Source organism: Mobula hypostoma, chromosome 13 (assembly GCF_963921235.1).
Source record: "Mobula hypostoma chromosome 13, sMobHyp1.1, whole genome shotgun sequence".
NCBI lineage: Eukaryota > Metazoa > Chordata > Chondrichthyes > Myliobatiformes > Myliobatidae > Mobula > Mobula hypostoma.
Genome location: NC_086109.1, coordinates 76,082,426 through 76,109,985, shown reverse-complemented (window position 1 = coordinate 76,109,985; position 27,560 = coordinate 76,082,426). Strand labels below are relative to the sequence as shown.

The 27,560-nt window shown below is 41.3% G+C and overlaps 1 protein-coding gene across 4 annotated transcripts in view; it reads right to left on the bottom strand.

The window, feature by feature from the left end:
- The window catches only part of myo5aa (myosin VAa), a 223,058-nt gene that overhangs the window by 9,717 nt on the left and 185,781 nt on the right, over nt 1-27,560 (bottom strand). Inside the window, exons 29-38 of one of the 4 annotated variants that reach the window (XM_063065969.1) lie at nt 25,956-26,056; nt 19,231-19,308; nt 17,346-17,544; nt 13,329-13,403; nt 11,101-11,194; nt 10,146-10,292; nt 8,062-8,216; nt 4,979-5,068; nt 4,221-4,371; nt 696-978 (exon numbers count right to left, since the gene is read on the bottom strand). In XM_063065969.1, the coding sequence (XP_062922039.1) occupies nt 696-978; nt 4,221-4,371; nt 4,979-5,068; nt 8,062-8,216; nt 10,146-10,292; nt 11,101-11,194; nt 13,329-13,403; nt 17,346-17,544; nt 19,231-19,308; nt 25,956-26,056 (1,373 nt within the window). The remainder of the gene's footprint in view (nt 1-695; nt 979-4,220; nt 4,372-4,978; nt 5,069-8,061; nt 8,217-10,145; nt 10,293-11,100; nt 11,195-13,328; nt 13,404-17,345; nt 17,545-19,230; nt 19,309-25,955; nt 26,057-27,560) is intronic. The other 3 variants (XM_063065970.1, XM_063065971.1, XM_063065972.1) reach the window with 3 other exon arrangements.

Here is a 27,560-nt window from a genome sequence, read left to right as displayed (position 1 = left end):
AGGCCACACTCACTCTACACTCAAGGGGAGACTCATCAACTTTTCCTTCAGCCGGTAAGTGAAGTCAAAGGACATTCACAGACTGTGTGCAGTCCTCATGGATACCATTCTGGCAATTTCCTGCCATCAGTGCCCAATTATCAAGGGAATTTGTAGTCAATTTGAACGAAGAATTTGTCCCTGCTGGTACCTTTCTTCATCAGCCCAAGTCAAGCAACTCTTATCGCTTGGCAGCACACTCCCATCTCTGCACCATTCATGCATTCTGTAGCAGCACTCTCAAGTAACTGGAAGAGTATCATTTATAAATATCTCTTTTAAGACAATTGGTAATGCATCAACAGGGAGCATTATGCTGTAACCAATAACTTACCTTCTGCGAGGCATTACACAAGGAATTTCACACTGTTGAACGGCAAACCTTGCACTTGAAGCTTTCAACCATTGTGTGCCTTTCACAACCAGTGTGACCCACAATGCAGTTTTAATGCCAATAAAATAGCATGGGGAAAGTTTCTAAGCTGCTCTCTCCTAAACCTTATTCCACCTGAATTGATTGGCCAAGCAGTTTGTAAAATTAATTACTTTTGTATTATTTTACTGAAAATGCAGGCCACTGGAAATCAGAATGCTCCACAGTATCCGTGTGGCAACAGTGCTGGCCTTTCCATTCTCTGTCGTGATGGATCACATACCTGATTTGCATCCCCTTGCTCCAGGAGCACATATCCTTGCGAAGAAGCAGATTATTCAGGGTGACAGACCCAATGATGTAGAACATTTGCTTGACAATTTGCTTGATGAGTTCAGGGTCCATGCCATGCTGGCACATAGTGGAATGGAAGTTATTTAGTTGGCGAACTATGGAATCTAGAGTATACGTTCCTTCATCTGCAACGCTGGAAGTTCTCTTACGGAGTCCTGTCGGCTTCAGCCCAGATACCCCCTGAATAGTCTCATGTTCCAACATACCTGAAACTATTTTATGATAAAAGAAAGTTAGTAACAAAGCTTGCAGTCTAACTTGTCCTTTGCCAAAAGGATGTAAATTACCCCCAACTCTTTCCGTTAAACAGTACACTTGCTTCAAACAGAAGAACTTTAGTGTCTTTCTTCATTTATTTTCAATGTTAAGAGATCTCTGGCTTGGTAGTAAGAGTCACACTAATTTCTGTTGTTCACTTCTTTTGCTCCCATGAGCTACACGGAGTACAAGGCCATACAGTTCCCTCCCCACCTGGGCAGTGCTCCATGTTATACACACTGAACACCGCAAAGACAGCCCACGAGAACATGGAAAGGAGCTCACTGCATTTCCACGTTCAGCCACAACGGCACTGTGGCTAGCTACATGCTTATGTACAATATGTGTCCTTTCGGCCAGAAATATCAATTGATGGTTCATTTCCATAGATGCTGCCTGACCTGCTGAGCTCCTCAGGTATTTTGTGTGTGTTGCTTCGGATATCCAGCATCTTGTGTTTATGTAAGATATACCCGAAGCAGCATAAAAATCTAGATTTTTCATCCAGGATAATTTAACAAAACTCCATTACAGGAAGCTGCATTGATTAGTCTGGAACACAGTGCACACTATGAAACAACCATACAATAATGGACGGGGAAGAACTGTCCTTGGGTACATTCAGTTAAAGTAGGAGAGAGCAATCCAACTAGAGAGTTGACACAGAGGACAGCCAACTATGCCACATGAGTTCTGTTCAGAACTTTGAGAAGTCAATCATGTTTAAAAAGGATTTTTAAGTTGTATGTACAAATCGATAGTTCTCAAAAACCTACATGCATTAATAAACTCCACTGCCTCAATAAAATTCACAAACAAGAGAAAATCTGCAGACGCTGGAAATCCGAGCAACACACAAAATGCTGCAGGAACTCAGCAGGCCAGGCAGCATCTATGGAAAAGAGTACAGATGATGTTTCAGGCCGAGACCTGAACCCACATGCATATTTAAGGCGGGTTAGACTTCTCCCTGTTTAAGTTATTTTTAATCTTCCATTCAACTTCAAGATCCCAGTTAGCACCAAGGGCAGCAGCCTAAAAAATTATGTGGAACGGTTACTATCAATATCATGGTCCAATAACTCCATGTTGGAAATCACATTTCAAGGCTGTGCTTCATGAAGTTCTTCAATGGAGTCTCTTGAACAACAAGGGAAAACACTGGAAGAGTGAATGTGCATCAGTATTGAGCAATCAATCAATTGATAATCCAAAAATTTTTAGCTTTCTAAAGGAATGGAATGGGGACGGAATTAAATTTATGGTACCCACTTCTTGCTCTGAGCAGGATTTAATGGGCAGTTTGTTAGTAAAGATGAATTCAGTAATTTATTTGTTAAATTTGATTTTGTATGTTCTTTCAGAAGGAAAAGAAAGCTTTATAAAGAAGGCTTTATCCTTAAGAAAAACATTTAAAACGCAAATTGGCCTTGGACTTGGAGGAGTGTGTGTGTGTGTGTGTGTGTGTGTGCGTGTGTGTTTGTGCGTGTGTGTGTGTAGGGGGGGTGGGAGGGAGGGATGGTGCTTGTTTTGCTGCTGTTTCATTGCTTGTTATGCTCTGGTTTGTGGTGTTCTGAGTACTGCCAAGTATTTTGGCGTGCTCTGTTGGCAACAGAATGTATAGTGAGACTTGCAGGCTGCCCCAGCACCTCCTTAGGTTAACATACACGAATTGTGTGAGGAACTCAGCAGGTCAGGCAGCATCTATAGAAATAAATAAACGGTCGATGTTTCGGGCCGAGACCCTTCACCAGGACTGGAAAGGGAAGGAGGAAGACGCCAAAATAAAAAGGTGATTGGAGGGGAAGGAGGATGGCTAGAAGGAGATAGGTGAAGCCAAGTGGGAGGGAAAGGTGAAGAGCTGGAGAAAAAAGGAATCTGATTAGAGAGGAGAGTGGACCATGGCAGGAAGGGAAGAAGGGGGTGGGCAACAGGGGGAGGTGGTAGGCAGGTGAGAAGAGGCAAGAGGCCAAAGTGGAGAATAGAAGAGGGGAGGGGGAAGGGAATTTTTTTTTATAACCAGAAGGAGAAACTGATATTCATACCACCCAGATGGAATACAAGTCTCCTCCACCCTGAGGGTGGCCTCATCATGGAACAAGAGGAAGCCATGGACTAACATGTCAGAACAGGAATGGGAAGAGGAATTAAAATGGTTGGCCACTGGGAAATTCTGCTTTTGGTAGAAGGAGCGGAGGTGCTTGACGAAGCGGTCCCCCGATTTACGTCAGGACTCACCAATACAGAGGAGGCCGCATCGGAGGCACTGGATACAATGGACGACCCCAACAGATTCACAGGTGAGGTGTTGTCTCACCTGGAAGGACGGTTTGGGGCCTTGAATGGAGGCAAGAGAGGAGGTGAATGGGCAGGTATAGAATTTCTGTCACTTGCAGAGATATGTGCCAGGTGGGAGATTAATGGGTTAATGGGGAGGGATGAATTTACAAGGGAGTTACAGAGGGAGTGATCCCTGCAGAAAGCGAGAGTGAGGGCGGGGGTGGTAAAGATATGTCTGGTAGTATCCTGATAATTCACCCTGTGGCTGTGTGGACTTCCTTCCAGCTCATGTACTGAGTGGGAGAAACATGAGACTATGGGAATATGGGAAATGTGAAATGGGTTAGTATGAAGGGGTGCTTGATGGTTTGTATGGAGGGCTGGAGTACCTGTTCCAATGCTGTACAATCCTGCAATCACATACTATCAACATGCCATTTCTCTCTCACACAGAGGAGAGTGCACTACCAAAGTGTAACCGTGCCGTGTACCCGAGCAAACTGGAATATTCTCCCCTCAAACACACGAGTGTCTGAATTTGCTCTGTTTATTTTCCCCTCCATCCAACCAAAAACCTCCAAAGTGCCAAGGTTTGGTTACAAAACTCAAAGGTGCTGGAAACATTGAGCAGGACAGGTAGTATCTGCCGAAAGAAAAATGGTTATCATTGCAGCTCAAAGATCCCTTTTCTTGTCTGCAGATACCACTTGGCCCGCTGTTCATTTCCAACATTTCCTGTTAGATTGCAGATTTAAAGTATCTACAATTAATTTTGATTTTTTTTTTTACTGGGGTTTGCTAACTTTTATTTCACTGTATGACCTGTTTACTCCGCTTAAAAATTCACTAAGTGATAACCGACCTTGGTACTGAAAACACACCTATATTTTCTTCTCTCTAAATTTCAAGTACTCACCGATCATTGGCTGCAGAACATTCTCCATCACCTTCGTGAGCTGTTGGTATATTTGAATGGCTAGATCACTAATGACCTGCCGATATTCGGCAAGGTCAAAATTCCTCAAACAATGGTCATTCTGTCGAGGGGTATTGTGCTTCATGAATGCCTATGTACAATGGAAAAAATATAATATCAATAAAGTCCTCATGTCACAGATGCTACTGGCACAGACAACAAATTCTACTCCGTGCTATTCAACTGAGCGATCAGAAAGGAAACAATGTCATAGACTATTAACAATAGCATTAAAGTAATCCATCATTAAAATGGAACAATGTTACTTGTAATGTGAATGTGATTTCAAAATTCTATTACATAGCAGGTGAATATTTAACTAATCTGTGTAAGGTGTTTTAAGCTGTTAAGTTAGCATGAATAAGTGAGTAGTTGAATGGGCCCCCTAAATTCTACAATTAATGGATTATTCTAAAACCAAGTTCACAGATAATTAAAAAAGCTTCTATTTATTACTACCCACAATCTGTCTTCTGATCAGATTTTAAATCCTAATAGTCAGCCAGGAATTAATAACCAATCCTTAAAGCCAACACCAGTTCAATGAAATTTACAATGACTTATCCTATAATATTCTTCATGCTTACTTTTAAGCAAGACAATTCAACAGCAGTCTGAACATTTAAGGAAACTCTGGGTCATCACATATTTATGAAAGAATACTTATCCATAACATATTACACAAAATTGAACGTTACCTCTTCGCCACTGTATTGTTTCAGGCAGTGCAAGAAACGACAAGTGTTGGACAACCAGAATGACACAATTTCGAAGTCATCACTTCGTTTCTGCAATGAGTGGTGGGAAATAGGTAAGAACATCAGGAAAACATAGTAAAAGAAAGTTTAAGGAATCTTTTTCTTCAAAAAGTTTCACAAAATCGGTTCTGTTTACGTAACAGAGATCTACTAACACAAGTTCCAAAAGAATATAACTGTTTACACAACGTGGTAACTTGTCTGCCTGGTAAATACAACCTCACATTTTAAGAGCACTTGTTTTTAGGAATTCCATTAAGCTGGCCCCTCTGCTTTAGAATATGACTAAAGCAATTAACCAGTATTCAGTTGCCTTCAGAACAAAGTGATATCTTAAACACAAGAGATGCCAGAAATTCTTAGGAACACACACAAAACGCTGGAGAAACCCGGCTGGTCAGGCAGCATCTATGAAGAGGAAAATGCAGTTAAGGTTTTGGGCCGAGACCCTTAATCAGGACTGGAAGAAGTGAGAAGGCAGAACAAGGGCCGGGGGGGGGGGGGGCGCTGGGAGAGGAGAAGAGGTGATGGATAAAACCAGGTGCTGGGAGAGGAGCGTTGGTGGCGGACAGGGGACGAAGTAAGAAGCTGAGAGGTGACAGGTGGAAAAGGTAAAGGGGTGAAGGAGGAGGAATCTGAAAGGAGAGTGAACCATGGGAGAAAGGGAAGGAGGAAGGGCACCAGATGGAAGTGATGGGCAGGTGAGGAGAAGGGGTAAGAGATGAGCCAGAATAGGGAATGGAAAAAGAGAGAAGGAAGAGGGGGGAAAATTAGCAGAGGTTAGAGAAATCAAAGTTCCTGCTGTCAGGGTGGAGGACACCTAGATAGAATATGAGGTGTTACTCCTCCAGCCTGAGTCTAACCTCAACATGGCAGTAGAGCTGAAGTTGGTACCTTGTAGTGAGCAGCAGTTACTTCACAAAATCAGTGTTGAAACACGTTCAAAGTTACCTCAAGAGAAATTAATCCTCAGTTGCATATATGGCTGTGCACTGTACTTCACTTTCAAAACTCAATTCTACTAAATTCAATAGGAGTGAACCGAACGGTTGCTGGTGTAATAATTACTTAGCACATGCGGTTGAGGATGAATTTCTTCTCCTCGTTCTCAGTGAATAGTAGTGTAATAATCTCTTAGAAACTCTTAAAAATACCCACCTGGCTTCACCTATCACCTTCTAGTTTGTTGTCCTTCCCTTCCACCCACCTTTTTATTCTGACATCTTCCTCCTTTCTTTCCAGCCCTGAAGAAGGGTCTCAACCTTGAATCATTTTCGTACATGCTGCCTCACCCGCTGAGTTCCTGCAACATTTTGTTTGTGCTGCTCTCGGTTTCCAGCATCTGGAAAATCTCGTGTTTTTAAAAATATCCTAATTGACTTTCGATTTGCTTTTTATCCTGTATGCTGAGTAAGGGATTAGAATCAGTGGCACTTGATGACAAAGCAGCACCAAAGCTTTCTCAAAGAAGCCTTATTCTGCAACTTTAAGAGAGGTGAAGTTAAAGGATCTTCACCAATTGTTAATATCTGACAATTTAGGAGGGAATGTCGACACTGTACACCAAACCAAACCACTGGCCCAGTTATGTTCATTTTTGGTAAGGCTAATGCTCTGAACAAGATTTTCAGGTCTACCATTTATAATACATTTTTCCTAGGTCAGTAGGTAGGGATTTGCGGCGGTGGTTTTAAATCCTACTTCCATATGGAGTAATATTTACTGTATGGGTTGGTATACGATAGATACAACATGACAATCCAAGACACTGCTGCATCTGAGGTCACTTCATGAAACCTCACAGCACCAAAGATTTTTCAAATATCAACTCTTCTCCAATTCCCAAATCTGAAGTTTGAAGGAGTTCTGATTCAATTACAGTAATTTAGATCTTAACAACCTTCTTCATTAATAATGAAATGCACTTAACTTTTATCTCTTATAATCTTAAATTAACATCTAGCTGACATAGACTATGTAACTGTATGAAATACACCTTTAAGGTTTGCTTTATCAAATTATATACAATTTTAAAGCATGATTATTATATGTCTTTGTACCTTTCCTTTTTGTCTTACTTATTTACTGCTGGTGTTTAGGACAGCAATGAATTTCCTCTATCTATGTCTGTCCTTGGCCATCTTCTCTACAGTGCCCCAGATGTTGTTCAGGGTCCTCAATTCACATACAGATTAGAAGGATTCTTCATTGCTGTTTCTGTAACAATTTTTTGAAACCAGTCGGGGTTGTTGGCCCTGAGCTGAACCCCCGAACCTGGAGGACCGGTCAATCAGTGGACCACTCTTAGTCTGGCCTCTACCCTTTGACCTGTTTAGGATGGGTGACCCTAGCAAGAGTCAAAGCACAAGACCCTGACTCCAGCCAACATTACTCTCCGGATTATTGAGTCACACAAGCCTCTAAACCACAAGAAGGTTGTGGCTCTCTTGGAGGACCCTTTTAGTCTAGTTCCACATCATTGGGTTTTCCCTTGCAACTAAACAACCTCATAGCAGGTGCCGAATCCCAGCTGCACTTTTTCCACCATGACACCTATTCCAAGATTTAACTGGATACATTATTTTAACTGCAATGTGTATTGTCTTGTGTTCATTTATCCAGGGTTATTTACATGGATTTAAAATTGTCAGTTATCTTTATTCAAATTTCTGAAAAAAATATTGGCCATACCCCATAAATTACAACAAAGTTAAAAAACAAATTCAAAGTCCTTCAAACACAGTATGGTCCACCATTTGGATAAATACCATATTCAGTGAGCTCCTGCTACATATTTACCATTTACTTCTCTCTTTGGTGCATCATTGCTGGACAGTGCTTTGGGAGATCTTACAAAAAGTAGCTCATTCGGCAAGTAAATGATAATTCCAGCAGACCACCGAATCCGAATTCAAACCCATCATGAAAGAAGTAACTCGGCAGGTTCATCAATACGGTGAAGCGGATTATCTTAGCACTTTAACATCAACGCTTTAACTGCTCTTTGAAAAGCACCACCATACCTTCAGGATCTTCTTGATGCCGTTTATAGTTGAGGTCAGCAAAGACCGCACTCGTTGGTCGTCATTGATGTAATCAGCGTGACGCACACACATAAATAAGATGTAGGCTGGCAGTCCAGGAATCAAGTTGACAGCCACGCCACGAGGCTTCAGCTCTAGGGTTGAAAGGGAGTATGCCTTAATTTCAGAAAGGTGCTACAATGATCCAACAAATCACAGCAGTTCGCCTGCACAGGTCTCCACATTTTGCGGAGGTTTTTGCATCCCTACAGGTAGTGAAAGTTCGGCGGGGAGCTGTAGTACAAAGCTTATCCATTTGGAAGCTGGTTACTTGCTTACTAATTGCTCATTGCTTCTCTGAATGATAAGTGATGTCACCCACTTAAAACATCAAATCCCATCAGCCAAATGTTGGGATGGGAGGTTACAAATGAAACCTTCTGAATAATGAACTTGTGCTTTGTTCCAATTACAGGTTAATATTGTGGAGCAATTTATATTTTAGTTTTTTTGATATGGGCAGCCAAATCCCCAGGTCTGGACTCTTGATCTGGAATCACAAGTTCAAATCCCACAATGGCTGCTCAGAGGTTTAATTTCAAGTATTCACCTGAATCAGGATTATTTTTAATAACATAGGAGGCAGTTCCACCTTCTGGGTCTAAGCTACCTTCCAGAACAGTAATTCCATTCCCTCTCTCCATAATTCCCTGAATTTCTACAACATACTCTCTCTCACACAAGTTCACCAACTCTACTTAGATTCTTTCACCAATTCTCTACATCTGGGGTTCCCAAATTTGTTTATGCCATGGACCAATACCATTATGCAAGGGGTCCAAGTACACTAGGTTGGAAACACCTTTTTTACACTACAAAGATATTTACAGTAGCCATTTAACCTACCTGAACATCTTTAGGATGCACCGCATCCGGTAAACTAAGTGCTCTCAGGGAGAAAGTGCAAACTTCATAGACGGCCTCTGAGATCAGGACCAAACCTGGGGTCCTTAAGCTAAGGGACAGCAGCACTAACTTCATTATGGAAATTAAACCTTGTAATCACCCACATGGAGCCTGGACACACACACACTTCTGTTGATTTTCTTCCTGTTAATTGTCAGGGCAAGCTTTGCTAATGTAAATCGGGCTCAGTGGTACCTAACCTCTTGGGATGGCATTTTCTGGCTGGACAGCATGGACTGAAGCTGCCAGCGCTTCCTCAAAAATAACACAGGGAGAGTGTTCAAAGTTCAAAGTGAATGTATTATCAAAGTACCGTAAACTCAAAGACCACTTTATTAGGTACAGGAGTGGAATCCAGTGTCGTCTTCTGCTGCTGTAACCCATCCACTTCAAGGTTCGATGTGCTGTGCATTCAGAGACGCTGTCCTGCACAGCACTGTTGTAGTGTGTGGTTACTTGAGTTACTGCCGCCTTCCTGTCAACTTGAACCAGTCTGACTATTCTCCTATGTCCTCTCTCATTAACAAGGCATTTTTGCCCACAGAACCGCTACACTGGATTTTTTTTTTTTTTTTTGCACTATTCTCTGTAAACACCAGAGACTGTTGTGCGTGAAAACTTCCAGGAGATCAACCGTCTCTGAGATACTCAAACCACCCCATCTGGCACCAACAATCATTCCACAGTCAAAGTCACTTCGATCACATTTCTTCCCCATTCTGATGTTTGGTCTGAACAAATGAACCTCTTGACCATGTCTGCATGCTTTTACACATTGAGTTGCTGCTGCCACATGATTGGCGGATTAGATATTTGCACTATTGAGCAATGGTACCTAATAAAGTGGCCACTGAATGTTTATGTCACTATATACTACCCTGAGATTCATTTTCTTACTGGTGGTATGAGACACAAGGATGAGGGTAGGGCATGTGCAGCAAAGCAAATACTTGCACTAAATTCTATTCCACACATAAACTTCTGTGGCAACACTGAAGCAGGAAGGGTTTGAGGAGAGGGTGTCGTTCAAGATTTCCATCCTACCTGGTCAACTGCTGAAGCTGAAGCTTCAATTTCAAGTGGCAACCAAATGAACAGACCCAATCCTACATACTTGCCTAGAATGAGATTCTTAATAAGCTTCAACTCATCATCCTTTTTGTATTCCAACATTCCCTGGAAATCTTTTTCTTTCCTTGGAATATTCACCGGACGGATGGGTTCATCTGCCAGCTGAGCTGGAGACACATTCTCAGTCTGGCCCACTGTTACAAAAACAGATTGTGAAAAGGTAAATCTTCCAAAGCCTACTTATATAGATAACATGTACACTGTAACACACATCAAAGTTGCTGGTGAACGCAGCAGGCCAAGCAGCATCTATAGGAAGAGGCGCAGTTGACGTTTCAGGCCGAGACCCTTCGTCAGGACTAACGAAGGGTCTCGGCCTGAAACGTCGACTGTGCCTCTTCCTATAGATGCTGCTTGGCCTGCTGCGTTCACCAGCAACTTTGATGTGTGTTGCTTGAATTTCCAGCATCTGCAGAATTCCTGTTGTTTATGTACACTGTAACATCATTACTTCATATATATATATATATATATATATAAAAAACACATTTAAAAAATGTTGCTAAAAATAACACATGCGACATAAAGTTATTTCAGTGGAGATACACCAACTGGTACACCTAGACTGCAGGAGCCTCGTTTATATCTCAATAGAATTGTTAATTTCTATATAACTGAGGAGTACTCAATTGAAACCACAGTTGTAAAATACTATTAAGACAGTAACAAATCAGCTTTGCAACACTATACAGATCAAGAATTTTCTAGCTCTGAGATAACAAATTAGGTTAGTGTATTACGTGCATCATTTTAACTGTTGTCAAGAGCAGGATTCCATCATTTCAACTCAATGTCTAGAAAACCTCAGCAAACAACCTGCTAAGTGCACTTACACATCAAGATTATAGAACTGCTCAAATAGACTGTGGTAAGATTCTAATTAAACATTGTCTACTTCAGCCACCAAAAAGAGATTAGTTTGTTTCATTGCGGAGAACATACCTTCCAGTTCACCAATTTTCTTTGCAAATACTTTAAGCTGCTTTTTCAGCTTCCGGACAGTCTTGTCCTGCTTCTCCAGCTGTTCCATGAGATCCTGTGGTGAAGGGCAAAGCAAACACTGAAAAGTCGCTCAGGGCTGTAATGTCGCTGCCGGCAAAAATTGCTGACACTCAAGAAAAGCAGAACAAAAGCAAAGTGTAGGCTGGTGACAATAACTGGTTAGCAGCAAACTAGCATAAATCACAGTGCAGCAGCAAGTAATTGATGCAGTCTCACAGAGGTGCAAAGGCTGACAGAACAAAAGTATCAAGATTTCTACTTAAGCACAGACTTCATTCTAGGACAGTCATCCTACTTCAATACTTCGAGATGGTTTTTGATTGTCATAGCATAGAAACAGGCCCTTTAGACTAATTGTCCATGCTAAACAGAGATGCCCATGAAGCTAGTCCCATCTCCAATTTAAACCATTTCTATTCATGCTCCTCTCTCAATGTCTTTAAATATTGTAATGGAACTTGCTTCTACAACTTCCTCTGGCAGCTTGTTTCATATACCCACTACTCTGTGTGTAGTACAGGGTTCCTTTTAAATCTTTCTTCTCTCACCTCAAGTTTATATACCTTTTGGGAGGGTAGGGGTACATTTTAATGGGCAGCTGGTGCAGTCAACTTGCTCTTTCCTGCTCTATTTCCCAGCCTGACAAGGTTGAGGTTAGGTGTGTTAGTCATGTTTGAACATAATGTGTCTCCAAAATGTGTGCATCTTTTAAATTCTTAGTAAGTGCTTAGAATCAAATTATCTACTAAGTGGACAAGTGAAAGACACATTTTGATTCAAGTCAGAGCTGCTGAGTTGTTCTCTCACCCCCAACCCCCCAATCCCCAGGATCAGGGCATCGCTGACGAGGCCAGCATCTATTGACATAGTTTGGTTGGTTGTTCTCGAATCTTGGCAATCCATTTGCAAACATTTCGCTGCCATACGAGGAAACATCATCAGAGCGCTGTCCAACTGAATTTCCGTAAAGACGGCCAGTCAGCTGAATGATAAGGCCAAGCATTCAGAGGACATGCCACAAGTAAACAGGTCACTGATGACGTCTCCAAGTATGGTGATGCAAACGGATTGTCAAGATCGGAGAACAATGCAACCCGACCATCAACCACCCGAGCTACACATTTTCTGAGTTATTGGCATCCCTAGGTGAAGGTGGTGATGAACCATCCTTCTGAACTGCTGGAGCTCGAGGATTTAGATTCAGCAATAATGAAGGACCATCTGAGATCTGCTCATGCTTTTGCATGCATCCAGTGACATAAGTGGTATCAGAGAGACACCCTGTCTTCCTGTTTGCAGACTGTGGAGGAAAAATTAAACTTGAGGACTGGGGATTGGCAGAGTCATGGGGATGCTGTTATGGGAAGCAGAATGGGACTATCTTCCTTGTACAAACTAACAATAGATCATGTCATCAATGAGGAACCGATTGTATAGGTGCTAATTGTCCAAGGGGCAACATGATTAACGGTTTGTTTGGTACTCTGAGCAACGAGGAACCAGTTGTACAGGTGCTAGCTTTGTGTAAATTGCGAAAACAGTGTCTGGAGACAGGCTGACCCAGTTTGATTAGACTGACTGTGTAAATTTGAATTGCAAGCTTGCGTTGGCGAAGACGTTGTACGGAATGGCTCCCCATGAATTCACTAAATAAAAGTGGTAACTAGTTTCAAGGTCTCTGCCTCCTTTGTGTTTGATCGGTATTAAAATTCTCTAACACAGGCTGAATAGTGATGAGCATTTAGAGATGCAACTCAATACTTGAGCCCTATACATACAGTATCTGTCCAGATGATGAAGCATCTGCACAACTTAGCAAGCGCTTCCTCTACACTGTGCAATTTGCATTTATATTTGAATTAAACATTGCTATTTACTGGATGAATATTATTAGCATAATCATCTAAAGGAAACCAGTTCGTTTTAGCCTTATTCTAAATAAATGATATTTTTATACTGGGAGCAAGACGAAAGGATTACATGTTATTACACTGTGTTAAAACTGATTGCGATAAGGTGCTCTCCTGCTGCAGTACAAAAGAGAAGAAAACATGGAATTATCTTCACACGTGCAAAGGCAAGGTCATTCTCCTGTTAGTACTCCAGAATAGAGAAAATAGTGGAAAGAGGACAATTTAGGCCAAACAACAGTCGTTTGATCTACATACAATGATCCGTTTGTAAAGCGATATCCTGTAGAACTGATACTTCATGGGGTCATCTGCATATAACTCCTCATAATACTGCAAAAATAGTGGTGAAATTCGCGCAGTTACCCAAATGGTTTCAAAATTATGTCAGCAGCATGGGAAATAGTAGTTGTTTAACAGGAGTATAGAGAGTTAATCATATTGCACTATCTTGAATTTCTTCACGCTGATTAGACTGGACTTGTGCTGAGATCTAACCAGCTCTGAGTTTTGTTGCAATAGCAACCCTACCCAGTCATGGACAAGCTAAGCTATTTGGAAGACTTTATGTATCATGAACGGTCAACAAAACTGATAGAAGATGCAGATTACAATGGCATAGATGAATTGCTGCAATTACCCATTTGTTGCCCTGGTCAATCAAGAGCATGGAACAGTGGCCTGTTTGATCATCTGTGTCAGCCAGAATAAAATTTAATTTAACTTTCTGCAAGGTACTATCATTGCTCCAGAATGAGTTCAGAGCATAGAGATTGGTTGTCATTGGTTATAGAGTGTTTGTACAAGTGATTAGGAATTAAACTTTAAGGTTACTGCTTGCCCACTCCATAAACTCCTGTTAAACAATTTACTAACTTTGGGACTTTAAAGAACATTGTTTGCTGTGCTTAGCAACTTTGGGGATGGAAAGCGTTCTCATTTGTAGAGGCTAAACAGATAATCCAGTAACATGTGCACTGGGTAACGTGTAATGTGCACATATAATCCAGTAACATGTGCACTGGGTAACGTGTAATGTGCACATATAATCCAGTAGCATGGTCTTTGGGTAACATGTAATGTGCACATATAATCCAGTAGTTTGGTCATTGGAGCCACCAGCATTGAATATAAGTTCAAACATCTATCACCATATTGTGTGCTCAACACATAAAACAGGAGCATGATTTTCTATCCCTTCTCCCCATGAGAACTGAGTGCAGTTCTCAGCTGATTTTAGTAATGACAAGTGTAGTGTTAAGTTTCATTTTTCCTTCAAACTAAAATAGCCAGCAGGATATTTTGATAAATTCCCTCCAATCATGTGTTCTATAATCTTAGATCAAAGTAGATTCATTTACATTTTTAAAATTGGGAAACTGGATTAGCTTGTGCGCTGGGGTGTTAATAAAAGTATACTGGGAATTAATAGGAGTAAGACCCAACAGTCGAGCCAAATCTCCCAAACTTGAGCTGGATTATCAGAGTTTAACTCTGTACATCCTCTTCCTTTCCCTATATCTTAACTATTCTGTAGTTGCGGGTGTAAATTTACAAGCATCTGCCTCATTTCAACCAACACTGCCCTCACAGGGTAACTAATCCCAACAAGAGACCATCTAGTCGCACAAGCACATATCTTCATCATACAGGCAGTTTCATCTATATCCTCACACCACGTGTCAATTATTAAAACACCTGGTTTGGGAAACTAGTTCATAACTAATTGTGAATCCGTTTGATTAATACTTTCAGAAAATGAAAATAAAATCATTGGGAGCTGCAGTGTTGTCAATATCCTGTTTTCTTCGGACACAAACAGGAGGCTAGACTGTCAACTTATTCTGGTTTACACCCGCACTTCCTTTCAAGATTTTACACTGTGTTTCTATATTGGCGAGAGAGTCTGCAGATAAAGTGACCAGCAGGTTGACTAGCCTTGTAACTATTGTAATTTGCTTTTAATTGCCAATGGGACAGAATGGCAAAAGCCTTTCTCCTTCCAACACTCACAGAGACAGAAAAAAAACAGTTGGGATAAGGTGGATGGGGCAAGAATAATTACAGGAAGAAATTCCAGATTAGCAGATTTCATTCCCAGTATGAATTGCTTTCAACTGACACATCGTCTATCAACTTAGAATCGATGCTGGTGTGTCAGTTTGGACAAGATATTTCAGTTCCTTACTCAATTAGTTCAAGATTGCCTTTACTCCATAAGACCATACGGCATAGGAGCAGAATTAGGCCATTCAGCCCATTGAGTGTTCCTCACCGCTCCATCGTGGCTGATTTATTATCCCCCTCAATCCCATTCTCTTGCCTTCTGCCCGTAACCTCTGACACTCAGCCTTCGCTTTAAATGACTTGGCCTCAAACTAAATGAAGAGGAGCCTTGGCCACTGAGTGATCTTAGGAGAAGAAGGATAATTATATTTCAGGCCAGAGAACAAGCTTGCAGAAGTAGCAAAGATCCCTCACCAAGTCACCAACAATGAAGCTGGGCACTGCCAATACTCTAAATAATCGCATACAGAATTCTAGAGCAAAATCATATCGTGACAGACTACCAGAAGTTACTTCACATTCTATGCATGATATTAAACAACTAAAGTTACATAATATGCACAATACACATATATAACTTGCAGAGTTGCCTCCTCTTATTTAAGCAAACAAAATTCTAAAATCTAACCCCATTATTGATGTGAAATAGATTACAATGACCGATCAAGCTACTTCAACAATTTTCCTGCAACTCAGAGAGCTTGAGTAGATAATTATGCTAGTGCGATATGTTTAATATACAGTGGATTCTGGTTAATTGGAGCAGCCACTTATTTTGGGACAACTCTTAAAGAACAAAAGCTAATTGAGAAAATAACCGGGGTTCCCTTCATTTATTTGGGACACTATACTTAATTGGACAGGAGACTGTAACAGTTTCTAATTAGAGTCAGTCGCGTGCACTTGTGTCGCCACTGGAACCTACACTACGTTTAAAGTGAACAGTTTATAAATGGCATCAGTTGTGTGTGTTTGTCTTCAAAAAGCAGCAATTTTTGTCACTGATAGTTGGTGAGAAACGAGCAGTAAGGCAACTTCGAATTGTTTCGTTCATTGAGGTTTCAAACGTTCAGGCTTGGAGATGCCAGAATCGTCCAGGAGCGAAAATGAATTGATTTTACAACTTCAACAAATTAGGAACTGCGAAGAATTTGAAGGTACTGACAATCATCTTGAATGCTACAATGAAAATGAAGATTTGGAGGATGCGATCGTTGAAAGCATTATATGAAGGCAGCCCATTCTCTGCACTAGGTGTCTGCACTGATTTTGTTTATCTACAGTCAATCAAAAGAACGCGGCGGCCTGTTAGCTGTCCATCGTAGCAGGTGATGACAGAGAGACCTGTGCAGGACAGCTTTTCAGATGGAAAAGCCATTGCACTGGGACAGTTCCATTCTCTCAGCCTCTGAAGTCCATGTCTAGTGGTACGAGTAGTCGTCACCAACTGGGGTCTGCATTGGTTGCCGCAGATAAACGTGACTCCTGTGCCTTATCATGCCCTTTGCTCTCCAGGAAGCATTGTAGAACCAGTTTTTTTGGCTGTTGGATCTCACTGTTGATCTCATTTTGGCTGTTGATCTCACTGTTGAGCTGACTTAACACACTAGGACAGACATGTCTCCATTTCACTGGGGGATACGCCCTGGTTTACGCTCACCTGGTCTAGCCTGCCTGTTGAGGCAGAGTACTGGGGTGGGGCCGCTGTTGTGTGCTCGGAGCCACAGGTGAGAGCTGAGTGTCTGGTGGGGAGCAATGGTGGGCGAGCTGCCCCAGAAAGGCCACAACAAGCCCCTTCATCCCTCCCCTGGGCACCCCATACAGGCAGCATACACTGGATCAATTCCTCCATCGATAACTATTAGGAACTAATATACAATTTCATAGTACTGTAATAACATTGTCGGTGTTCTAATTTGTTCTGCACTGCATTTAAATACATAATTTGTTACTCAGTTAAACAGTAGTTTGTCTTTTTAGTACCTTTCTAACTACTTCCATGAAACTTGGGCTAATTGGGGCAGCCACTTAATTGGGCCAAAATCTACTGGCCCCAAAATGTCGCAATTAACTGGAATCCACTGTGACTGTAAGCAAAGTGTAATGGCTTGCAGTCTGTATATTTGGAGTAGTGTTGTAAAGGAAACTGGCTTGTTTTGTGGTGTATGCTGTAATGTACAGTGTTTGACCAGGCATGGTAATACTCACGAGATTCTCGTTGGTTAGCCTGGTGATTTCGTGCTGCAGGCTGGCCTCAATTCGAGCCTCTGGTGGGAGCTGAAGGTTCTGCGCCAACAGCTGCTGCTGGCGATTTATCTCCTCCTTCAGATTCTGCACCTCCCCACGCAAAATCTCCAGTTCGTTCTCATAAACCTTCTTCTGGCCTTGAAGCTGAGATTCCAGCAGCCTAGAGAGGGAGGAGAGAAGAAGAGAAAAAGCATTTGTAACACTTTGAACATGCCCTTCCAAACCAGCATAGCCAAAGCAAAGTCAGACCATAGGACAGCACTCGAGGCTTTAAGCTATGACCACAAGGCTCTCGGAGGAAACTAAAATATGCGACATCTTTTAAACCCCTCAAAGTGGTACAGATAATGGAAGAATTAAGTAACTACCCTAAAAAAAAATTCGAATGTAAAGCGCCATTGCACAATGTCAGCATTACTGATTTAGGATTTGAAGTAACACTTTGAGAAGGTTTAAATGTTTAAAGCAGCAATTTAATGACCAGCTTTGAGAAACAAGCTGATGATGGCATATCAAAGGTTATGTGCCTTGCATCAGCTTCATTTGGCTTGAAAAGCACCATTAACATGGCGATAGTGACAGACCAATATTCCACTTCCAAAACAGAGCTGAAGAACTAGACAAGCTTAGGATAGACTGTGTTTAGTAGATATTCTCTCTTGTAGGAAATTGAAAGTGCTTTCTCCACACTGCCTATATTCAATGACCAAATGTTGATTTCTCCATTTTATCCTTGTTTGGATTACATTTATATACATCACAATTCGGGCAGCAACACCAAGGAATTTATTAGTGAGGTAATTAGTATCAAATTCGAGCACAGTTACCTAACGGCAAAAAAACTCTTTCATTCCCTTCATCACCAAATACCGAATAGATGGAAAATGCACATTTTACATTCAGGACACTCGTGATGCGTGTCCGAAAGAAATTATCGGTCAAGGAACAGTTTGGCGTTGTGGGCTCATGTCTACCGGATATGGAAATTAAATCTCATTTTCATAGGGAGCCATCGACCTTGGTCAGATTTCAATGGAGGTCAGACTGGTCCTCTGCACTCCTTCACAGTGAAACGGAAATACATATTCTATCATTAGAACACGTGAAAAAGTAGCAGAAGCAGGCAATTTGGCTCCTCTGTCATTCACTAAGATCGTGGCTGACTCTCTACCTCAGTAACATTTTTTTCTCTGCACTAGCCCCAAAACCCTTGATTCTATTAAAGTCCAGAAACCTAGCAAATTGTGCTTTGAACCAGCAACTGAGCCTCAAAACCCTGTTGAGTTGAGGATTCTGACACTTATCACCTTCTGAGTGAATCATTTTGCCCTCAGTTCTTCCTCAAATAGGCTATCTCCTTTATCCTGAAACTATGGTCCATGGACCTTGTCAGAGGATATATCTACCCTGTCAGCCTTTCGCCTCACTTTCTCTCTCAGTGTGCTTCAATCTAAATAAAATTAATATTTCTAGTTTTTGAAGCTTTGAAGACTTGTCACCATGAGGAATGCATTTGACAATCCTTTTCTTAAGGCAATTACTTTATAGACAGCGGTATACAGCTGATGTTAAAGAGAATTACATTGTCATCAAGCAGCAGATACGTATTACTATCCAGCAGACATAAAACCGCTTGGTTAGAATTGAGAACACACGACTGAACTTAACTTAGTTGTTAGTCTAAGACTGGTTAATATAGCAAGCCTGACTCCAGGTGTGAGAGCTTGAGTACTTTTCACGTTAAGATGAAGAAATCGCCAAAGCATATTTCTACGCACAGAAAAGGCCTCTGGTTAGTGCGGACAAACAGCAGATCTTTAAAGGCCCTAGGGATAAAGGTGGTAACCTGTTGGCTTGTTTTAACCCTTCATAAGCCATCCAAAGCTCTCCATCCTCATTCAGCAATTGGCAGTCCTGTGATGGCCTTCAATAACAAAAAAATGCAAACAAAAAAAAGGACAAGTAATAGTAATGAATATGAAATGTTATTGACAATGATGGTGACATACAAGATGGAAACACCTTAGGACCAACCAAGACTTCATCAACGAAACATAAATTGTTAATAAACATTGGTTACTATTTGCATTTCATTCTGCTTTTGAAATGACAGCCTAACTAATAATGCTCGGAAACTTGTATTTACACGATTTAGAATTTAAAAAATTCAAAATACTTCCAGAGGCGCACAAGGCAAAATAGACCCGAATCCAATGAAATACAGTCAGAGGTTTGAATAAGGAGCTTGGGTGCTTATAGAACGAGCAGAGTTCAGAAGCTAAGAGATATTAAGGAGGGAATTACAGAGGCTCGGGCCAAGATGGAAAACAACCATTAAAGGCGCACTCACTTATTTACATTATGCTGGTCTTCTTGCCTTGAGAACAAATACGCAAGCAAAGGAATAAAAGGCCAGGAAGAAAAGGTCAAAGAAAATAGAGCAGAGGATTCTGAAAGGGAGCTTCACAAAGTTTGAGAAAGATCATTGCCAGCTACGTCCAGGATCATTACTCGGCAACTGGAAACAACTGTCCAAACGTCAAGTAAGTAATTTTTATATTACCACGGATTATCTAAGTACTGGGTGAGGTGTCGAGATGGGATGAGGGTGGGGAATAATCCCCAGAAACGTTATTGTACTTGGTGAAAATAGTATGGTTCTGGTGTCAGACGAAAGCTCTGTTCCTACTGGCCTTTGTAAAGGAAGCTTGACACAGACGATGGAGGGAAAGCGGTAAATTTCTTCCAATAATTTCCTGAGCAAAAAGATAAATTCATCCTGGTTTTGTTAAAATATCAGGATTTATTTATAACATTTCAGATTCTCTGTACTGTTTAAATCAAGATATTTATTTTTTAATTTAGAGGTACAGTGTGGTAAAAGTCCATCCGGCCCTTGAAGCCATGTTGCCCAGCAACCCACAGAAACCCAATTTAACCCTAGCCTAATCACGGGACAATTTACAATGACCAATTAACCTACTTGCTACACCTTTTGGACTGTGGGAGGAAACCAGAGTACCAGGTGAAAACCGTATTCCAAGGTACTCGTAGATTCATTGTGTTTAACAAAATAAAAGAAACACTGATTTACTACACAGGATGAATGCTAACAATTGTATCCCTCTTCACATACTCTGATTCTGGAATATTTTTGCAGATTGATGTGCAGAATTAAAGAATTATAAAAATGAAGATCTTGGTCCAAGTGCTGATAGCTGATTGGTCAAAACGAAGGCTTAAAGTCCTGTCTGATTGGGAGAGAGACAAAGCAAACCACACCGTCAGCCAATGAGTGCTGAATCCCGATTCACGCACTAATTCCTCTACGCCAATCCCAATCCCACCAGGTTGAAAGATATTCCAATCTTGATGAGACCTCCCTCTGCTCCAGATCCAATTGAATTCAGGTGATGAACTATTAATTGGCCAACAGCAAGAACTTTTAAGCATATAATCAGAAACAACTCTGGGGGGGAAGAAAAAAGGAACTCTGTTTGTTTCAGAAAAGGTACAATCTTGTTTTCCTAACTGAACAAACACCTTTTTCTCTTAGGCCTTTCATAGGCCTAGAGATCACCCTACCGAAGTGAGTGAATCGCACCTTGACATTCAGCATCTATGATGCACCAACGTAGACACAAGCAGCCTGCCACTACTGGGCAGAATCACCCTGATTCCTGTACAATGGGGTCTGCAATGTTGCCTGCTCACAAAGCTAATCTTAGTGATGCAAATGTAGGCCTGTTTTAACCTCTATTAGGCCACTTGCAGTTCCAAATTCTACTGTCTTTTTGCTGATCATGTAGCACGGACCATGGATTGCTACAGCCAAATTGCAAGTCCTGCAGATATTTATCAACTTGCAGGTTATTTTGCTATGAAACAAGATCACTTATTAATTTAACCAAACTGCAGTCACGAACACAAGGCTACAGCTGCTGCTTTTCTATCGCAAATCCCTCTGAAACGGAAGGCCTTCTAAAGTAGGTCATCAATTCATTATACTGTCTTTTTAAAAAAATCATTAATCCATCATGAAAAGGAACGTAGTTTATTGTTTTGCTATACAAGCTCATCTTTGATCTACTCCTGTGGAGCTTCATGCTGAATTAGGCTGCTCAGTTCCTAACCAGGACAGTAGGTGTGATTTACAGACACACGCATCACGCTGGTGTGATCCCCGACACTGCAAACGCAGCCTATCCCTGAATAAAGTCAGGAAATCCTCATTTTATGCTTCCTTTTCTTCACTCCATTCCTTCATGCAGGACTCCGATTCTTTTCTGGGTACAGTTTAATAATCAATACGCAGTACCTTGTGTTGATACACAGGCAGCTCGACAGTAAGTCAGCAGGGCAGCATGTCACAGCAAATCCTGATCCTAACCTCATACTTGTACACCTCCAGTGGGAAATCCTACTTGGGATTTTCCCTTCCTTCAGCCGAGGCACTGAGCCTAACGACAGCTCCCTTACTCTTGTACCAGGCTGACACACAATGTGGAATCATGCTCATATGTACAGTTCAACAAGACAACTCCGAAATAAAGGAAACCCATTTCTAGCATTGTAACTATACCATGAATTAACCTAAATAGAAGACTTAACAGAATTTTAACACCATAAGTTGGCGAGTTACTTTGTTATGTCTCCCCTCTCTCTGTGAAATGGGGACACCTCTTTTCCCCTTATTTCCCCTCCTTTCCATCATGGGCACTAGCCTTCCCAGCATCCTGGGTGATCTTCAAGGAGCGATGCCTCAAAAGACAGCATCCATCATTAAGGACCCCCATCACCCAGGACGTGGCAGGACATGCCCTCTTCTCATTGCTACCATCAGGAAGGAGGTACAGGAGCCTGAAGGCACACACTCAACGATTCAGGAACAGCTTCTTCCCCTCTGCCATTAGATTTCTGAACGGACTCTGAACTCATAGACACTTCTCACCCTATGTATACTTCTTACCATAATTTACAATTTTATTATTATGTATTGTAATGCACTGCCGCTGCATAACAACAAATTTCACTACACACACCAGTGATATTAAACCTGATTCTGATTCTTTCTCTGGGATTCAGCAGAGACCTGAATAGCCAAAGATTGGCACAAAACGGGGCTAGAAGTACGTCTACTGTGAACTTTGGGTAGCTGACACGTATCCACCCTGCGCCATTCTACGCAAGATTCTACAGGACTTTATTCAATGATTTCAGTCTCCCTACCAGTCATGAGGATAATGGTTCTTTCCTGTTTAGCTTCCTTGAGTGTTACATATAGTCAGTGCTGAGGTGTGGATCAGAAACATGGACCCTGAAGAAGGATGACATGAAATGAATTAATGCTTTTGAAATGTGGTGCTATCAACGAATGTTGAAGATCAGCTGGGTCGAGGAAGTTTCACATGAAAGGGTTTTGTCCGAAGTTGATTGACGACAGATATTGCTGGAGAAGATTATGAAGTTAAACATTGCTTATTGTGGACACGTTACACGGAGAGATAACATCTTGTCGTACTTGCTATATGGAAAGGTGGAGGGAAAGAAAGGATGAGGAAGGCAAAGAACAATGTGGCTGGATAACATTAAGGATTGGACCATGCTGGACAAGACTAGGGATGTTGTGAACAAGTGTCGGGACAGAGCGGCTTGGAGGGAAATCGTCCAACTGGAAATTCCAGATGCGACCTAACGACGACGACGAAAGGTATTCACCAGAAAGCATGAAGTACAGTTCTTCAAATTACAACTGAAAACAGACCAAACTGGTTATCAAAGATTCCCTTAGCAAGCAAGATTACATTGCAGTGAGTGATGTGAGATTCAGTGAGATTTGGTGAAATACAAAGCATTTCAAAAACTGAGCCCAGTCATATGGATTCTATAAAAAATACTCTCCACACCCTTCAACAACACACAAAGTGCTGGACGAACTGAACGGGTTAGGCAGCATCTATGAAAGAAAAATAACAGCCCACGATTCAGGGTGAGAACCTTCATCAACATTCATCTTCTTTATTATTGATCCTGACGAAGGGTCTCAGCCTGAAACGTCGACTGTTCATTTCTGTCCATAGATGCTGCCTGACCTGCTGAGTTTTTCTGGCATTTTGTGACAGTCGACCCAGATATCCAGCATCTGTAGTCTCTGCTATCTTGCCACATCCTTGTTTGGAAATCCATCCCCTATCAGTAATGCAGAAAGCTTTGGCTAACCCCATCTGCAGGTTGTTCTTGCTTCTGTAATAAAGTGTGGGACATGTTGCCATGACCAAATTACGTTTACCGCTGTCAGTCGGGGATGACATTGTAGGCACACAAATCTTGCCAAGGCCCAAATCTACAAATGGTCTTGATAGCTCATTTTCCGGGTCATTTTCAAAACTCTTCTCCGAGGATGTCACCTTGTCGTATTGGAGAGGCCTGTGGGTTCCCGAGATCCTGAAAGCAAAGCTGACACTTGGCTCCTGGTAGGGTCACCCAGAGCGGTAAAGTCAAGGGGGACATTCCCGACAAAGAGTGATCCAATCAGGACTTCAACAGTGGAGCCGGCAGTGGACAATGACACATTATAACGGCAGTGAAGACGGAGAAAGGCTGCAATAGTGAAGGATCCCCAGACATTTTGCATTCCATACCACTGGACCCTGTCCCTGATCTGCCCTTGAATCAGCCTCCATACATCACACAAAATCATGCACAGGCATTCCCGTTAAGGGAATAACCCCTCAGGAGAACATCAGACTCCAGTTATTACACTACTGGTACAGCTACTTCTTTTAAAAACTGTTTTCCCCCAAATACAGTAAATAGATTCCTCTCCCAACTCATTGCAGTAATCACTGAAATACATTACTTAATTATTTGAAGTAAAAATTAGTAAATGGAAGTTAGCAAAGTCCATTTCGGTCACAAGTTTCTCAAAATCTGAACACTTAAACTTTCCCAATAATAATTACATTTCTTTTTAAATTACTTTATCGTCTAAAATATATTCTTACATATCTAATTACAGAAGTTTAAAGAAAGTGCAAAGATCATTGAATTCATCTGACAGTATTTTAAAAATGGAACACAAAGCCATGGCTATTCATGAGAATCACTGGCAACACTTTTCTTCTAAAATCTAGTTTAGCAGTGGCTTCATTAGTTAGGCATTAACATTACTGTAGAAAATTTAGATACCATTTTTTAACTCTGGTAACAATGCTGTTTGAAGTAGCATATAAGGCCACTGTTTTTTTTAAAGTTTAGATATTAACTTAATTGCTCCAAAAGTTCTGCATTTATTATCAATTTCAAATAGCCAGATGTTGCTATGCCTTTTCTGTGAGCAAATCACATTGCAAATTTATTTAAGTGCTTGAAATTAAAGCTCCAGCAGCCATGGCAAGATCTGAACTTACGCCTCTGAATTAGTGGTTCAGACTTCTGCAATTTAATTAACCCTTCACAGGCTGGTCTAAGTAAAAACTCGGGGGTGGGGTCAATTTTAGATTCTGGAAATGTGGGTTTGCACCTTCTTTGATAGAAACGCATCTCCACCCCACCACCCCACTTTTCTTCCAGCTTACTTATTTACCCACTGCAAAGATATCCCGTCTCATCTCGTGTCCCTCTCTGAAGTTATCCTAGGATCACCACTGTAGCAGTTTTTGGACTCTGGCACAACAACTCATTGAACAACAATACTAATACACTTTGCTCTGGTCACAAATATTGCACAGGCTTTGCATAATAAACCACAACCTCAATTTATTTTCAGTGATACTCAAGGAGTCATCTTGCAATAATAAAAGTGATAACTGACGTCCAAATAAATACAGACACTGAACTTCACACTGAATCAGTCAAACAGAGAAGGACAAACCAGCGTTTTAATTAAGTTGTAGATCTCCTGCCCAAGTTTAACCCCGAGGAGTTTCTTTCAGGCATCCAAGTCTCATTCAATAGTATAGAATCACGACCATTCAAGTAAATTAGCCAAGAACTTTGTACATCTGCACAAAGTGGACTACTCGCCCATTGATCTAAGCAAATCTGTCTCAAAGTCATGTGATCAAAATTCAGGAATTGACGGTACCATGAGGGAGCTGGGTACTTTTTAAACACTTGAGACTCCTCCAAATTAAAATAGCTCATTACTCAGCCAATCAGAGCACATTTCCTCCATGCTAACGGATCAAGGTCAGCATCAACTTATAGACCATTCAACCAGGTTGACAGAGAACAAAGACCAGATACATGGTAAATACCGTTAGATATCCTCCAACAGAAACCATCAGTAGAGCCGAGTAATACTTTTTAGTTTTCATGCGATAAAAGTTTAAAGAAACCTTCCTACATATCTCAATTACATTGTATTACAGCCAACACACTACACTCAGAAGAGATCTCCCGTCTCAACTCTGCTCATGACGGCTCTACCTCACTCTCAATAGTTACAATTTTCTATGTTGCCGGACTGCAGTGAATAAACAGATGAAAGTGGGATGACAGATGGAGGGATAGAGGAAGTGGGCATGGCCCACAAGCATATGCAATTACTCCATTGCTGTCTAACAATACCTGTTGGTTTCCTTGAGCCCAAGGAATGCTTGGGTTATTTCTCCTTGATCCTTCATTTTCCGCACGTCCTCCAAGAGAACCAATGGCTCTGTCATCGTCTCCTGAAACGAGAATTTACTGAGGATTCCAGCAACTTTTACAAGGACCACTCTTTAGCCAAAAGACTAAGAGTGGTGAATCAGACTTTTTCTTTTGTAGTGATCTGATACAAAGCAAAACTTATTTCTGTAGGACTAAGAAGTTGAGTAGTAATTATTTACATCTCCTCCAAAAGCGTGCTGGTGGAAGTATTAATTTTACTCCTGCACTTTGTTTGTGGTATAAGGTCACTTTTCCAGAGTGCACCAATCGGATATGTTCCTTCTGCCTCTGCCCAAGGTTTCAGCTGTTGGACACTGTACCTTCCACAAGGTGGCAGCACTAGTTCTACTTACATCTTTTCATGCAAATCAGTAATTAGGGTTAAATATACCCCGGTACCCTCTTCCCATCATAAACCATAAAATGCTGCATATCCTCAGCAGGCTATGTGCCATATGATGACAGGGAAACCGAGATAATGTTTCAGATCAGTGACTTTTCCTAAAAGTCACTGACCTATAATGTCAACTGTTTCTCTCTCCACTGAAGCTGCCTGACCTGCTGAACATTTCTAATATGTTCAATTTTTACTTTGGATTTGCAGCATCTGCAGTTAGTTGCTTTCACCATTCTCTAGAGAGCTCAAAGCACCTCACCAAGAGCGCAGCAGCAATGCATCTCTGAGACACCAACTTGGTGAAAAATATTTGTTATCCCAAAGTCACTCTGTTTAGTACGCATAAAACTCTTAAATTTTTCCAGTCAAACTGGATAGATTCTTTGCAAAATTTGTTTTTAGTAACAATCTGTAGTTTTTAAACTTTCAGCATAATGGAAACAGGTCTTCAAATTAAACATCATTCTCCTTGATGCTTGCCTCTTCACTGTGTGTTAATAACTGTAATAAAGTAACAGACATTCCTCTCATCCCAGGTTTGACTATGGACTGCATCAAGTTCTAGGAATTTTCTTCAGCTGCTTGATCCCTCAATGGGAATCCCATTTTTGGCGCATCCTTGAGGAAATTCTCACGGAAGTTCCTTAACCACTGGCCCCCACTCTCACGCTAACAGAGTAATGAACCATTTATATACTTAAATGCTGATTTTTTTAAAAAAGGGATATTCACTGCCAATCAGCATTGTTGAATAAATGCCCTTACAGTCCACCTAACCCCACTAGGACAGGAAACTTGTCACTCCTCCCCATCCAGTGATCTGTCGAACACCAGTCCTCGCCTACGTAGTTGACTATTACGAATGCTCTTGAGTTGCCACTCACTTAAATTGAGCAGTAACAGGAGTAAACCCTGCTGACAGTGGCAAATTTGGATAGCATACTCGGATCATCTTTGCTATGTGACCGTCTCACTCTTCCCAAAACTGGACAATATCCTTGCCTGTAATCCCAGCATTCCAAGGCAGTGGATAAATAGCATGGGAATGTAAAAATATTCTTCATTAACATACCAAGGCATCAAAACAGAGATAGGCTATGGAAAACATTTACCTTGCTCTCCTAGAG